Source organism: Fistularia commersonii, chromosome 10 (genome assembly GCF_037954325.1).
Source record: "Fistularia commersonii isolate RoL2024-O1a breed Wild chromosome 10, RoL_Fcom_v1.0, whole genome shotgun sequence".
Lineage (NCBI taxonomy): Eukaryota > Metazoa > Chordata > Actinopteri > Syngnathiformes > Fistulariidae > Fistularia > Fistularia commersonii.
Window position 1 is genome coordinate 12,544,521 of NC_141293.1, and position 15,532 is coordinate 12,560,052.

At 44.6% G+C, this 15,532-nt stretch overlaps 1 protein-coding gene across 1 annotated transcript in view; it reads right to left on the reverse strand.

Annotated features, from left to right (window-relative positions):
• Positions 1–15,532, reverse strand: part of thsd7ab (thrombospondin, type I, domain containing 7Ab) — a 146,983-nt gene that overhangs the window by 112,280 nt on the left and 19,171 nt on the right. The window contains exons 4-6 of the mRNA XM_086154429.1: positions 13,036–13,104; positions 7,935–8,090; positions 5,438–5,641 (exon numbers count right to left, since the gene is read on the reverse strand). Of these exons, the coding sequence (XP_086010555.1) occupies positions 5,438–5,641; positions 7,935–8,090; positions 13,036–13,104 (429 nt within the window). The remainder of the gene's footprint in view (positions 1–5,437; positions 5,642–7,934; positions 8,091–13,035; positions 13,105–15,532) is intronic.

The following is a 15,532-nucleotide window of genomic DNA, read 5'->3' on the forward strand; positions in this document are numbered from 1 at the left end:
GTCACCGGGGCCCACCTCTTGAGTCATGCCCATGACTTCCCTCCATATAGGCCCCTGGTGGCAGGGCATGGCTCAAAGGACAGTGTGGGTCCCTCTTCCCATGGGCGCACCATCTGCAGGAAGGGCAAAGTGGGTGGCCGAAAGTGGGGATCTTGAAAATTTGGTTTTGGGGGGATTGAGTCTCACCTCTGCCAGGGCAGGTGTGCAAGGCTGACCAGGTCGAGTAGATATAGAGGGACTCGAAACAGCTTGAGCTCCAAGCGCCAGTATGCTTGAGAGGGGTTGGACTCTTTTGCCCAATTAGAGGTGCCAAGCAGGTGCGTGTATGCTTATGGCCCATGGTTTGGTGCCCGTAGGTAAGGGGTTAATTCATTGGCCGAGCGGGTTCTACAGGAAAGGTCAGCGCAGGATGTTCTTCCTGAGAAGACTGAGGCTCGTTTGAGGTCTACAGTGGGCTCCTTAAGACCTTCTGTGAGTCTATGGAAGCCAGGGTGCTCTTAATTGCTGGTCTGGAAATTGTGGCTGAGGGGAGGGTGAAGGACAAACCTGAAGCAATTCTGGACAATCACCTTCTGCACAGCAAGCTGTAGCTGATGGGAAGCTCATTCAGCAAGTGGATCATCCCACCTTAGTGCGGCATCCAGTGCTTCAGACTTTCCTTTGCGCTACAGGCTATCAGACTGTGCACCGGCATCTAGATAGCATGAAACTCTGATCAGCCAGAGTTGCATCTGTACTAACAGCCACTACCTGCAACTGTCCTTCACTCACATCACTTTACCCCTGTCCTCCACGCCAGTTTATTCATTTTCATCATTTTACTGTTGTTTTTCCTGCCTTTTTTAATGTCTCTATTTATAGTTACTGTTATTGTTTAATGTCTTTTGTTACCTCTCCTCTGCCCTGCATTGCTGCCATACCCGTATGTCCCCCATGGAGATCAATGAACCGTCATCTTGTCTTATCTTGTCTGAGCCTCACTCCTCTTTTCAATGGGGGAACAAGTTCTTTGCATTCTGATGTTGCAGCTATGCAGCTAACAGCAGCTCAGAGTACCTACCCCTTCAAGAGTCCCTTGGGGGGAAGGAGGTTTGAGTGCACTCCTGCCAGGGACAGAATTTCTAGGCGCAGCCAGTGCATTGAAGATCTAGTTTAGTGGCCACAGGATCGGTTCTCAGTTTTATTTCAAATGATGTCGTTCAGTTGGCTTCATCCCGACCCTAGCGGTAGAAGGCAGCTGGACAGGAGCTCCATTGTCTTTTTTGTACAACTGATTTCCACTCCCATCTTCAGCCATGAATGGAGATACTCCCTAAATTGATCATTTGCATACTTTGAAAAAAACAAAAACCAAGACACAACTGATTTGACCTGGCAATAAAATCAAAGAAAAGAAGATGTGCGGTCTCACTGAACGTGAAACCGAGACACTAATAGCAGGGGCCTGGAAAAGCGGTGTCTTTATTTGTTGATCGTGGGACTGGAATTCAGAAAAGGAAAATAAAACGCATAAATGGAAAAGCAAATTGGGCTATTAACTGAAAATACCCTGACAAAAGTGTATTTAGAGAGGGGGGAAAGTAGTGTGGACTGCAGATGGAAGGCACTGAAGTTCACGCAATAGAAGCGTGACCGTGATATTTGGGCGACTGATATTTTTAGCGCCCTTCGATAACATTTCAATGGGAGACCCTTAGTTATTTTGGATGCCATTTGAGGACAGTAAATTACACTTAATAACCGTCTTGCCTCTTTGTAAACACATTGAACTTAAAGTATAAGCTCTGTGAAATTGGCTTTCAAATTTTGGGTTGCGTTACTTGTCATTTATACTTCGATGCGGTTGCTAACCTTCGCTGAGGAAAGGTGTTCACGGGCTCCGATGTGCCGAAAGAAACGACCATCCACCTCAAAGTGGTTCCGACGGGCGATCCTGGCAAAACCCAACGGGGCTGCTAAGCTAAGCTGCCGCAACTGGCAAACATAAAATATGACTGAACGGCGTCGCGCTGCCCGAGGCCCCAGTCAGAGCTGGAACAACCTGACCGACTGGGATTTACAGTTTATGAACTAGAATGGATCCAACCCTGTCACAGAAAACACAAATAATCAAACAACTTTAATCTTCGTAAAAAGGAGATGAATAAAGGGCTAGAATTGAGAAATACCGAATCAGAAAAAAGCCTTGCGATTAAACGAAGTATGTTTACTCAACTTTTGCATCATCTTATATACTTCCACTCCACCACATTTCAGGGGGGAAAACTGAATTCCTCTTCACCATCTGTTGATCTTGGATTCCCATTTGGACGAGTTTTTCTCTACCATCCAATCCAGTGAGAACCTCGGTGTTTAAAATCTTGGAGATAAACTGACGGGTTGGAAAAAATGGCCTTGCTCCCTTCTGTAAAATCATTTTTGAGGTCACGCCAAGGAGCCAAAAACAGGCCGTCCTCGAAAGCTCAGCGTGGATAGAAGGCCTTTCTTCATATCGCAAACAAGGCATAGAAAACTAATGGATGAAATTCAACTTGTTCAAATGACCTCAACTTTCCAAAGTGTGACGCTATCACTCCAGTCATGAGTCTAAATGCTTCCTGCGCCACCAGCAGACGCCAGTATTTCTCCGACGTACGTGTGAAAACGCGCGAACAAACAGGTCTCCTCCGTTGGAAAGTACAAGAAGACGCTTCGCTCTTTTTTTCTTGCAAATGCATTCTTGAGCGGGTTCAGGGAAAGTGGAAATTTTAGGGTAGTAAAAAAAAAAAAAAAGGTGGGGTGGGGACATGGTGGACTCATTGTGGATTCTTTTGAATGTTGGCAAAAATGTGGACCAAACCTCTTGCGTTGAAATTTCTTTGTCCGTTTCTAAAAGCCGCTTTTGGGGCTTGCGTTTGAGGCATGGGAGAAAAGCAGCGATTTTTTTATTTTTTTTTATTTTCTTCTATGCCTTGTTATCCCTTTCAATCCGTCCGTCGTCTCCAAATCAGACGCAATTTGAAAATAGGAATTCTTTCTCCAGGAAAGAGGAGAAGGAAAGAGTCGGGGACAAAGCAGCAGCCATTGAAGGGAAGGGCTGGTGTGGATGAAAAAAGGAAAAAATAAAAACCTTCATCCTCCTCAGTTCACAACAGAGAGATGATGTTTTAGAGCTGACACTGGGCTTGGGAAGGAAAGTTGTCTCCTTCTTGACTTTTGGCAGCTCCCTGCAGGGACCCCTTTGGTGAATCAGCCTCCTCCATCTAACCCTATTCTCTGTCCCAAAACTTCATGTCCTCTTTCCCTACGTCCAAAAATCTTTTCTTCGGTCTTCCTCGAGGTGTGTTGAGCCGCATTTTGTAATAAACGTCCAAAATGTAATAACTTTTTCATTTCATTTTGTAATAAAGCCGCTTTTTGTAATAAAGTGCCGCATTTTGTAATAAACTGCCCCGACGCTTTTTGTAATAAATTTTGCCGCGTTATGTAATAAGTTATTACATTTTGATAAGATTATTACAAAATACGCTTGCAACTTTTTTATTCTCTAGGAAATGTAATAACATGGAATTTATAGAATATTCTCTGTTAATGCAACCTTTGAATAGTGTACTGATAGTAATTGCTAAGTACTGCTACTAGGCTAATACAGTGATACTAATAATAGGCCTAGTTTTTTCAAATACTTTAAAGTAAAATAAAATACAATTAACAAACAAATAAACTATGCTTTAGAATTGTTATTACATAATGCACCATGTTATTACATTTCCTAGAGAATAAAAAAGTTGCAAGTGCATTTTGTAATACTCTTCTCAATATGTAATAACTTATTACATAATGAGGCAAAATTTATTACAAAATGCGTTGGGGCAGTTTATTTCAAATGCGGCAGTTTATTACAAAATGCGGCTTTATTACAAATTTAAATGAAAAACTTATTATATTTTGGACGTTTCACCTGCTTACATCTAAATAACGTTATTTCCGGACTATTGAGCGCACCTCAATATAAGCCGCACCGGCTAGCCGATCGCTATCTCGGGCTTCCTCCTGCGCACTAAAACCGTCAAAGTTGTCTTCTTCGGTGTCGGAGTTGAAAAGACTCAGAATTTCCCGGTCATTTCACCGGTCCGATGTGACGAGGATAAATGTTTTAGCGGCGTGAAGCTCATTAGCGTCCCCCACTCAAAAAAGTCCATATATTAGCCGCATCGCACTTTACGTTACGGTACTAGTTTTCAGAGCTTTAAGTCTCAGCCTAGTCTCAGACTGAAATTTTTACAGGGTCACTGTTTATAAAGGTACAACCAGATTCTTTAATTTTCCCCACCATGCAATGTTTTTACCGAGAATTCGCAGAGCCTCTGAAATTTCTCCATCGCTTTTCCTTCTCCACTTGCTCATGAGACATTGGAGAGTTGACATCATCGAAGCTGGGCTGTTCTGCCCACAGCTCCACCATGTGCTCCTCTTTCTGGATGCTCCATACTGATCGGGACATCCTTCGCCGTTCCCGTTCATCCATACCGTCAATATAATACCGTCTCTGCCGCCAATACCGCTCTGGTGATTGTTTGTCTACCAGATTTCCTTTTTGTGTCAGAGCTCATCTATCGGTTGTTGATTCCGTTAAGCCGAACCCGCAGACCCAAATCGTGTTTACCAAGCTGTTCTTCAGTCCAAATCTGGGGGGGGGGGGCTGTCCTGAGACTGCAGTCCTGGAACCGCTAATAAACCAAGTTTAAGGAGCGGTGAGTAAAAACAGACAAAAGATTTTGAAAGCTGCATTGTGCAAAGACCGATTTGCAGCCTACCTAGTAAGACTGACTGACCAATGACATTACTCTTCACCAGGAAAACTCTGTCAAAACAGCAAAAACATCTCTGAAAAAAGAATTGGGCCTAAAACACAACCCTTCACCAACATACAACGCCGTTCTGGGGTCGAATACCAAGACGGATTTGCAGACATGGACCATCTGCACTCTCCAAACAACCAGGAAAGATACACCACCAGAAGCAGCCCCAGGTAACTTCCACACGAGCCTCAGTTCATTTAATCCAACAAGTTTTGGCTTCACCTTTTCGCATTCCAATCCAGGTGACCCCCAAAATGTGTACCTTTGTCCCAACCAAACGACACCTCCTTTGCTCGACAACCCCCTTAGACCCGATTTCTGCCGATCAACTCTTCCATTTGCATAACAAGCCATCATAGCCAAGACGTCCCCACAACCCCGGCAGTTGTATTGGGAAACTCCTCACAGGCCATTAGAACCGCAGAAGCCTCTCAAATGAGGGATGAAACGTCTACAAGTGAAAAAATTCAAGTCCAGTGGCCACGACGAGAAGATCTTGACAATAATTCCCCGACATGGAGGACTCAACCGAGAACTGCTCATTTCGGGGAAACTCCCATATTTCATTCTCAATTCAATGAACGTCTGCATCTTACCGTTGCTGTTGAAACACTCGACCTGTGCGACCTGAGCTCCCGGGCCGCACGGCTTCTGGTCCCCCGGGATGCACGGATCCAGCCCCACCATCCGCCAGTCGTAGCAGCTCGGTTCGTCGCACGGCACGGCCTCCACCAGGTGCGGGCAGTTGTCGGGTCCCCCCGTCGGCTCGTTGGTGATGCGGCGCCTCCTCAGCTTAAAACCTGCGGCAGAGCCGGCGGCGTGTAAATAAAAGCGGTCGTCGCAAGTGCTGTGGATTTACGCTGGGGCAGATGTTCCCGGCGCTGATGTTTGGTTTGATGGCTGATTACGCTCAGGCTAAGGCTCAATAATCTGAGTGTAAATATGTTAGGAAAAAAAAAAAAAATGTTTGTGTCCCGCATCGACAGCTGAGGCTGCCAGAAATCATAAAATGCCCGTCTTTTTATGCAGGATGGAATGACTTTGTACGCGCTAAAGCCTCGGATCAGCGCCGATCGACCAACTTGCGGAGGAGGAGGGGCCAGCCTTTTGACTTTTTTATAGGCTCGGGAAAACACACTGTCAATCATTTAAGTGTCCTTTCACATTAAATGAACGTCCACGTTGCCAGAACATTCCCCTGTCCAGGCTGTAAATGTGCTGCAGCTGCTGCATAGGGTCCAGCTGCAGAAGGGATGATGGCGCAGCCCCTGCATAAGCTGCAGAAAACATATGTTGGCCATGTATTTTTAAGCAGATGACCCTCAATGACTGAAGATGCACATCATTAACTATTAAAAACCCTACTCTGAAGCTGAATGCTCACTCATTAGAATGAAAACTTGCATCTCCGCATTTCCTGAAGTAGGTTTTCATTCATTTTCCAATGCCGCTTGTCGTGTCGGACCAGGGACTTACTGGCTGTGCCATCGTGCCACCTGTCTGGTTGTTTGTTTTTTTGTTTTTTAATTGAATCGATCAATGCTGTTTTGTCTCTCGCCACAAAATTTCAAGTGATTTTACCCACAGATTCCACGTTCTACAGAGTAGCGGTCTTTTGCTTGATGCATCTGTATGTTTTGTCTATTTTTGTGAAACTGCATTTCTTTCAAAGGCAGTAAAGGTGTCTCATCGGTTGCTGGTGTTTGGTTTTTTTTGCCCGACTTCGTCCTCACTTCGGTTAAAATCCAGAGGTTTCTCAGGTCACATCGAAATTACATCTCTCCGAAAGAAATTTAACTGTCCTTCACCTTTAAGGAGTCTAAGGAGGAAGACTACAACCGGAGGAACCAGCAGCTGCAGCACCTTGCGAGGTGGTGCATCAGTTTGCTTATTTAGGCCATGACACACGGCGCGTCCGTGTCCTGTCACTTTGTTGCTGGAGTTAATTGAGTTCCCTGAGCAATCAAACCATCCCAGTATTGCTGACGGATTCAAGCTGTGACGACCACCCCTTCCCTCGTGGCTAGCTCATACTGCTGTTTGGAAAATGCATCACGGCGCAATAGCTGGGTTCGCAGGCAGCCAAACAAACGTATCCTTCAGGCCACCGTCTCCCCTAAGGGAACATTTGCACAGTTACGGTAAATTCACCGTGAATTACCTACTACTACGTGTCCGGTATCTGCACAACTACTCAAATGTATTACTTTTGCCGATCACCTGTCGGCCCCTCGCCTCAGCCAATAAGGTGATTCCCTAGTTACTAGCCAACACAGCAAACGGGAGCCAATCATTAGCCTAGCTTGCTGCGAGTAGCATGGAACCGATAATATACCGTATTGTCCTCTATTGTATGTCGCTTTGGATAAAAGGGTCTGCCGAACGCAATGTAATGTGATGTAATGTAATAACCACGTATTACCGATACTCAGGGCCAGTCGGCCTCTTCGCTCCGCCCTTTCAGTAACATTAATGGATAGAATGTCAGAAATCAGCCCAAAAGAATAATGATTCAATCTCTGTGACATAGAGGCGTGGAGCGGGTCCGTCAGAATCCATGGTATTTATAAAGTTTAGAGTCTTATTAGCAAAGTATTGATATGAAATATGCTAAAATGGAAGCACTGGATGCAGCAGAGGCGTGATTCCCCCTTTCGCAACCACTGACTTAGTCGGGCTCGACTCTGCTTTGTTCATTTACCGTACAAATAAATAATCCCCGATGGAAAATATGTATTCAAAAGTTTTGGACGGCATAACAATTTATTTCCAATGTTTATCTTAATTCATTGGCATAATTACTGGAAACAAACACGGGCCGCGCGACAAGGGAGAGGTCACCGCGGCTCCAACAAAAAGAAAACAGTCAGACTTTATCTCGGTGCCAGGCGGAGGGGGAGAGTGACGGATGATTGGCAAGTCAATTCCAAATTTAATCATCTTTGACAGGGCTGGGGGAAAAAAAAAAATGAATGCATATACGGGGGGGATGGGTTAAGGAGTTCATTTTGCCCCTTCTGAAGAAAACATAAATGTCAGGTATGGTGATATTAAAAAAAAAAAAAAAAAAAAAAAAGGGACGGCGGCACATACCTTTCTTTCCGGCCTGGTCATCACAGTTCTCGAAGGTGCAAGGGCCCCACGCTCCCCACGGTGACACCTCGCAGTCGATGGGGCAGGGGATCTGGCAGAGCTGCGACCTGTTGGGAACCGGACCCTCGCACAGTTTGTTCTCCACGGGGCGGGAAGCTGAGCAAACGAGCAGACGGGAAACACCAGATAAGAGGCAGATAATGAATGTGTTTTTTGTTTTTTTTTTCTTCTTTTTGGTCATTTTGTCTTTTAACTTGGCATGAAAATCAGCACGAACAAAGAAAAAAAAACAGCAACAAAAAGAAAAAAATTAATAAATGTCTTCACTTTTGTTCCTGGCGTTTAAGTCCCTACAGAGAGCAGATCAAAACATAAAGGAGAGGGGAAAGAAAAAAAAAAAAAAGAAAAACGTGTTTGTGAAGTCAACACTATCATCCCTTTGTTTTGTTTATCGGCTTCCTGTTAGCATGTCGAAACGATAAATTAGCGCAGATTCTCCAAGGGAGACGATACAAAAATTCAAGTGTGGCGTTTGTGCAGGTGCAGAGTGAAGATCAACCACTAGCTTCAGAGCTGGGCTACCGTCAATGATTGAAGGTAAAGATTGACTAAAAATATCCAATTCTCTTTTAGCCCAGGAAAGAAAAGCTCCAATCACGCCTGTAAAGGTTACCCCGGTGCGAGTCACGGATTTCGCCATACATCCCTTGATGAGCATGTTCGGATCAAAGAAGAATGGAAAAAGTGGCAATTAATTGTTTCACTCTTGTTTTTGTTTTTTTTTCCACCTCGAGATCGATCACGTGAAAGACTTTCCGGTTTCTCGACGCTGACCGAGCATGCAGGCTGTGGAAATGTCACTGAGCTGAAATAAACTTGCCAAAGCAACAAGGTCCACCCGTGATTCCTGCGAGTTAAAGACCCAAAAGACAATAAATGTCAAAGACGCATTGGGGCGGTCACCAGTGTGCCGTGAAATAATTTTGCCCGAAAAATAAACAATCGGCACGTAAGGATTGACGGAAGTCAAGGTTCTGAGATGGCTATTTGGTTGAATGGTCACTTCTGACTTCCGACTACTGGTACTTCGGCTCTTTGGTGACTGAATTGGACTTCTTGTAAGTCACTTTGGATAAAAACGTCTGCCAAATGACTGATGTAATGTCATTTAAAAGTCACAGTGGCCGCATTCACCCTGCAGGAACTTTTTGCAATTCCTAAAATCCGTTTCTCTATGCATTGGGACAGCGGATGAATCGGGGGCCGCGGTTCCTTGAAGCATTTTAGCTCCTGCTCTGAGTCAGGGCCTTTTTACTCGCTCGGTGGAACCATAAGCCATGCCCATTTACAGAAACTTCTAGCATACTGGGGGGAGCTGCTTTTAAAAACCATCACTGTCAGCGGTCGGCTTAAGCGGCGAGAAATGGGCCGACAAAGAGGTCTTGGACTGATTTTGGCCAAAATCAGTCCAGTTAGCTAACAGCTGACAGCTAACAGCACACAGCATGATAAAACACTTCAAGCCGCGTAACAGTCCGTGATTCTTATTCCTGCTTTGCACACAATGAACACTGAGGTAGCTTTCACTTGTGTGCCGCCTGTATCGGGAGTTTGTTTTTGAGCGTGGCGCCGGAAGAGGATCTCACAGACACTTCTAATCGTGGTCCCTTACTGGCTGCGGGAATGCAAAATTAAAAGATTCCCTTAGAGGAGGCTACTTCCTGGGACCAAAATTAAAGTTCAGACACTTCTCGGGATCACGTTTTTGGAACTGTCCTGTCAGAAAGCGGCTGATTGGAAACAGGTCGCCGGAAATGAAATGACATTAGTGTCGGAAACGAAACATTTAATTTTCTGACTTTAATGCAATGCTCTATCTGTTCTCTCATTTGCCTTTTCTAAATTAGACCCCCACCACATTACTGGTGGTTCTTTAAAGGAAATAGCTGGTAAAAGCACCAGGAACCGTCTCTGCAGCGCTGCCCCGCCACCACCAAGGAGATTTTGGTTCCAAACTCAACTTAACGTTTGAAAGAATTTCATCCACTCGTGTCACACGTCCTTCCTTTCAGATTTAATTGGGCTCATAAATTTTGATGAACAATGACTCATTTGGTGAATGGCTATCGCCGAAACGGATTTAACTAAAAAAAAAGAAAAAAAATGCTCGGCTTTAAATTATTGATTGAGACTTTATTAGTGGCGAATTAAAGTTTTAAGTCACAGTGACCGAAAAATAATTAAGTTCGAGTTAATAAGACATTTAGATTAACCGGAATCAAAATATTTAAGATCTGAGAGAGATAATATCCGAGCTCCGTAACATAATTAGGTTCATGTCGGCAAATTAGTACTTAAAAGCTTATCAGCGACTGTTTATCAAAAAATTGGTTCACCTTGTTTACGGCAAAAATGTTTATCGAATCGGCGTTGTCTCTCTGAATCAACCTGCTTGGAAATACGAAGTAACCCGGTTAGATTCATCGTCGGCTACTGCAAATAGACAGCTTCTTTTTTTGTCGCCATTCTTTAATTTAATGTCACCAGGGGCTGAATATCTCTTCTTGAATCCCCCGTCAATATCAAACCAGACCTGTCCGGCAGAAAGCAGCCACGCCGACCCCCAGTTTGTATAAATCAGGCCGTACATTTTGGATTCCTACACCAACTTGCGCGAAAAAAAAAACGTCCGACCCGAGTCTCCACTTCCCCGCTTCCCGTTTTTCCGGCGGCTCCGACACGGCATCCGAGAGCTTAGTGTCTCGCACAGACGGGCGGAAGGGGGATCAAAATCCCCCGGAACTGCACGGGGGGAAAGGGAAGTAAGGCTTTTTGAAATGCAAAATGTCTTAATTCCTCGCACAAATACACTAAAAAGTCGAAGAGTGAGTTCCCTGAGCCGCCGCTAATCCATGTCTTACTGGGCAAGTACACTAACTTCAATCTTTACATATCAATCCGCTTGTTAATACAGTGTTGGTCTTCGCATGACAAAGCGGAGGAACTTTTTTTTCCCTGCATCCCGCGGCTTTATTAGACGTTTTATAGCTTATTTTCAAGGGGGTTCATTTTTTTTATTGTACTAAACTGACAATGGTAAGTATCTGTGTGTGTGTGTGTGTGTGTGTGTGTGTGTGTGTGTGGGTTGAGCGGCTCACTGTCTACAGCGGAGGAAAATGTCCTATGTTTAACTACCCATGTTCAGTTTGTCGGGGAACAAAGTTTTCATTTCAACGCTTGGATGCCTCCGATTGTTTTGTTTTGTCTGTGTGTGTGTGTGTGTGTGTGTGTGTGTGTGTGTGTGTGTGTGTGTGTGTGTGTGTGTGTGTCTTTAATAAAACACAGCTTTGCAGAGCCCAGGCGGAGCTGGAGGCAGCGCGGATGAAGATGTGGAGGTTCTCTTTGGGATGGAGGAGGATGCAGAGGATCGGGAATGAAGTCCATCAGAGGGATTTGGATGTTTGGGAGATAAAAGTGAGAGCAAGATGTTTTGGACGTGGACAGAGGAGGGCTGGTGGAGATCCGGGGAGAAGGATGCTGAGGTTGGAGGGAGACCAGAGATGAGGGTTATGGATGGCGTGAAAGAGGATATGATGTTAGAAGAGGATGCAGAGGAGAGGATTCGATGCTGGCAGATGATCGGCTGTGGCGACCCCGGAAGAAGAAGAGGTTTCCCCTGAAACTACTACCGTATTTCCTGGACTATAAGCCGCTACTTTTTTCCCAGGTTTTGAACCATGCGGCGTATACAAAAGTGTGGCTATTCTATGGATTTTTCTTCCATCGCTGGGGGGCGGAAGTAGAATCCAAAATAAGATAAGACATATAAATCAATGCAAAGACGAATGGCAGAAAGAGCAGATTATAAAGCAGATAGAACAGGCACGACAAATTACTAACTGGTGCTTATTTTCAAATCCTCGCCCCTTCATCATGGAAACCACAAGAAGAAGCTCGTATGGTGCAAGTTTTAAGTTGAAGGCCATCGAGCTCGCTATCCACGAAGGAAACCGCGCTGCGGCACGCAAGCTTAGCGTCAATGAATCTATGGTAAGACGTTGGAAGCGGCAGCGGGAAGAGCTCATGCAATGCCAAAAGTCGAAAAAAGCTTTCAGATGACATAAAAGCAGGTGGCCTGAACTTGAAAATGTCCTGGAGGACATTTCTTGTCAACATAGATATCTGCGGCTTATAGCCTGGTGGGGCTTGTACATTTTTTTTTTTTTTAACTTTTTTTTTTTTTTTAATAGAGCGGATGCGGCTTATTTACAGGTGCGCCCTATAGTCCAGAAAATACGGTATATATATTTTTCCACGACTTCCAAGTCACTGATAATAAACCCCTTTTTTGAGTTTGTCGCGGGTTTGACGTGAATAAAACTAAAAGTCCGCCTCATCCAACCTGACCTGTGGACAAAACGTATAAAAACACCGTCTCCTCCTGTAATCCGTTCACCCAAAACACCTTGTCTGATTTATAATGAACTCAATTTCCCTGTCATTTATAATGCAGCTGGGGATAAAACGGCATAAATCAAAGAACACGCAAAGCACAACAAGAGAAAATGAGGAGCAAACAGGTATATGGAGGGAAATAAAATAAATAAAAGACATACAATTAATTTAAAATAAGAAAGGATTGGACTGAGTGACCAGAGAGAATTGGGGATTAAAAAGAAAGAGAAGGGGTTGCAGGTATACCCATAATACAGTCATGCATTTTTAATTTCATTTTTATGATTTAAAAAACAAAAAAGGCAACAATTTCACCACCGTGTTGTTTATAAAGATTGTTCTCCGAAGCGGATAATTAATACACGGGTAGAAAATTCTTGATTTGTTGCAGGATTATACATGTTTTGGATTGATTTCGGGATCTTAGACAAATCCCTGCATTGGATTCAAAGGGAGATCAATTAGATGAGGAGGAAAAAGAAGAAGAGGAAGAGGAGGATCGGGTTGAACAAGGACAATGAGAGCGGGAGCGGGAGGGGCGAAGAAGGTTAAAGGAACGAAAATCAGAAACCCTGCAGGCAGGAGAGGCAATGAAGGGGGAGGAGAGGAAGAGGTTTCGTTATCGGCGTGACGGAGAAGAACCTACCTGTGATGTGGAAGGTGACGGAGAGGAGGGGGGGGACGCTAGGCTTCTGCTGTCTTTGGGTCTGACCTGCTGCAATAACAGGGAGGGGGGGGGGGGAGATAGCGCTATTAGCTACACACACACACCGGGGAGCTAGAGGCATGAAGTATAAGAAGAAAAAAAAAAAATAAGAAAAGGGGCGGAAATGGACACAGGCAGAGAATCTAATGCAAAAGGCAACAACTGCAAAGCGAGGACAGAAGCAGGTCTGGAAAAGGGCTCTGGGTGAATCTGCCTTCAGCTACTTAAATTCATTTAGTCCGACCCGGGCGGATCGGATCTGTGATTCTACTGACACCCTCCGTAGCCGGAAATCCCGACGATGGGATTCGAGAAATTTGATTACGCTGTTTTCAGCCTGGGACCGACTTCCCCTGTCTGGGCTCTGAGCCAATGGTACAAAAGAAGTGCCCTGCAGTTTTTTTTGGGGGGGTCTCACAGAACGAAGGGGGGGATTTTGGAGATTATTTCCATTTGATGTCTTTTGAAAGGTGTGTTTGTGTGTGTGTGTGTGTGTGTGTGTGTGTGTGTGTTTGCGAAAACAAGGGCCGGATGAGTTCAGCTCTGCTCGGCGGGATGATTGCAGACAGGTTCGAGGGAGTAATCTTGGCTCGGTCCGCAGTACACCCTCCGAACGGTTGACGAATTAAAACGTTTAACCCGTATGCGGGGGAAAAAAAGAAATGTCATTGTAAAAGATAATTGCCGGTTTCCTCTGGCCGAACATTACAGAATGACAGCTGCTCATTATCGAGACTGAGGTGCGAAAGCCGGCCGGCAGGTGTATAATATATTACCGTCATTAACGCGCCAGCGAATGATTCACGCCCTCCAAAATGTAAGGAATCCATCTTCAAAATTAATGATTAGTCAACATAACAGCGGGAGATGCCAATGTCGGTCTAATAGGGTAACACTCGGGTAAAGATGAAGACAACGTAAAAAAAACGTGCAAAAAAAGGACTGATCGTTTTGATGCCAGGATGATGTATTTTTGACGACGCCGTAAACATGGACCACACGCACGGTATGTTTTATGGACTGCCAATAAAGACAAGGAGACGATGAGCGCTGCCTTCTTAAAAACAAACGCGACAGTCACTTTTTGTTTGACGTTGCCATCATCCTTAGGTGATCCGGAGGTGTCGATGTTGATGTCCGTCCCAGCTATTTGCCATGGAGATATTTTGTGGAAGTCTTTGTGGCCAGGAACTTGAATGTCCTTCACAGCCTCTCTGGTACCTGAGATTGCTGTGTCTAATTCCGCGTGAGGCCGACATACCAAAGGCCACCATGTGTCTGCAACACGTATGACCAACATAGGAGGGGTCACTATAATCAAGTGAAGCAAAGGCTTCATTATGCTCAAATGTCAATCGACGATTGTCCCTGATAAGCGTAACAAATGTAAAGGAATACGTGTGAACAGCCACATCACAAGATATGCGGCTAAAACAGAAAAAAAGAAGAAATAAAAGCTCAGGGGCCCAGCAAGGGTCAAGGGAAAGATGACAGTACAACAGAACCCGGGCTTATGAACGCCCCTAATCACAAACAAATTGTCCAACAAACAGAGTTTTCTATCAAATCCGAGCTGCGAATAAGCCTCAGCGCAAGAACATACAGACAAACTCCGCTGCTAGCGTTGTTTACATTGTTCATTGTTGTGTTCTCCTGTTATAATGCTTTTTGGGTTTTTCCCAGTAGGTTAGCCTCGTTAAGGCTCCCAAAAGGTTAAAAGTGGCAGTGATAGTTGTGCTAAGCTAGGATTCAGTCAATCTGAAGAAGGAAATTGTAGCTAAAGGTAAAAGCGGTGTGGGTGTTACATATCTCGCCATGCCCTACGACATGGCTAAGTCCACCATCTGTACAATCCCAAAAAACAAAGATGTGCCAAAAATGGCTGATGTGGTTGGAGAGTCTACAATCTCGAAAGCAAAGTGACTCTTTATTTGGATTAATGAAAGCCCGCTAGCTGGAGATAGCGTTAGCGAGGGAGTCGTATGCAAGAAGGCTTTTTTTTTTGCTTATTTAGAGAGGGAAATGCCAAGTACAAGTGCTGGCAAGAAGAGAAAGAACACCAGAAACGCAGCAATAAATAAGGTTATGTTTAATTCCTTTCTGTATTTTTGCCACGAATAAACCCATAAAAAAGCTTCAAAAGAGTGCAGTATGTGTTTTAGTGCTGCAGAACAGATCGATGGGATTCACATTGATTTCAATATCCCTGAGCAATTTAGTTGACTCAAGGGAAAGAGGGCATAACTTTAAATCGGGGTTACCTACAACACAAGAGAAGAAAGGGGGACGAGAAAAAGATAAAAAAGGGAGCTGAGAAAACATCCACATTTGTGGAAATTGTACGTTCAATGACCTTGCGTGACCCGGTTTTCGGCGGGATGACTCGGGCTTTGTGTTCTCTCACCATTAAATAAAGCTCTCTGAACTCAACTTCTAC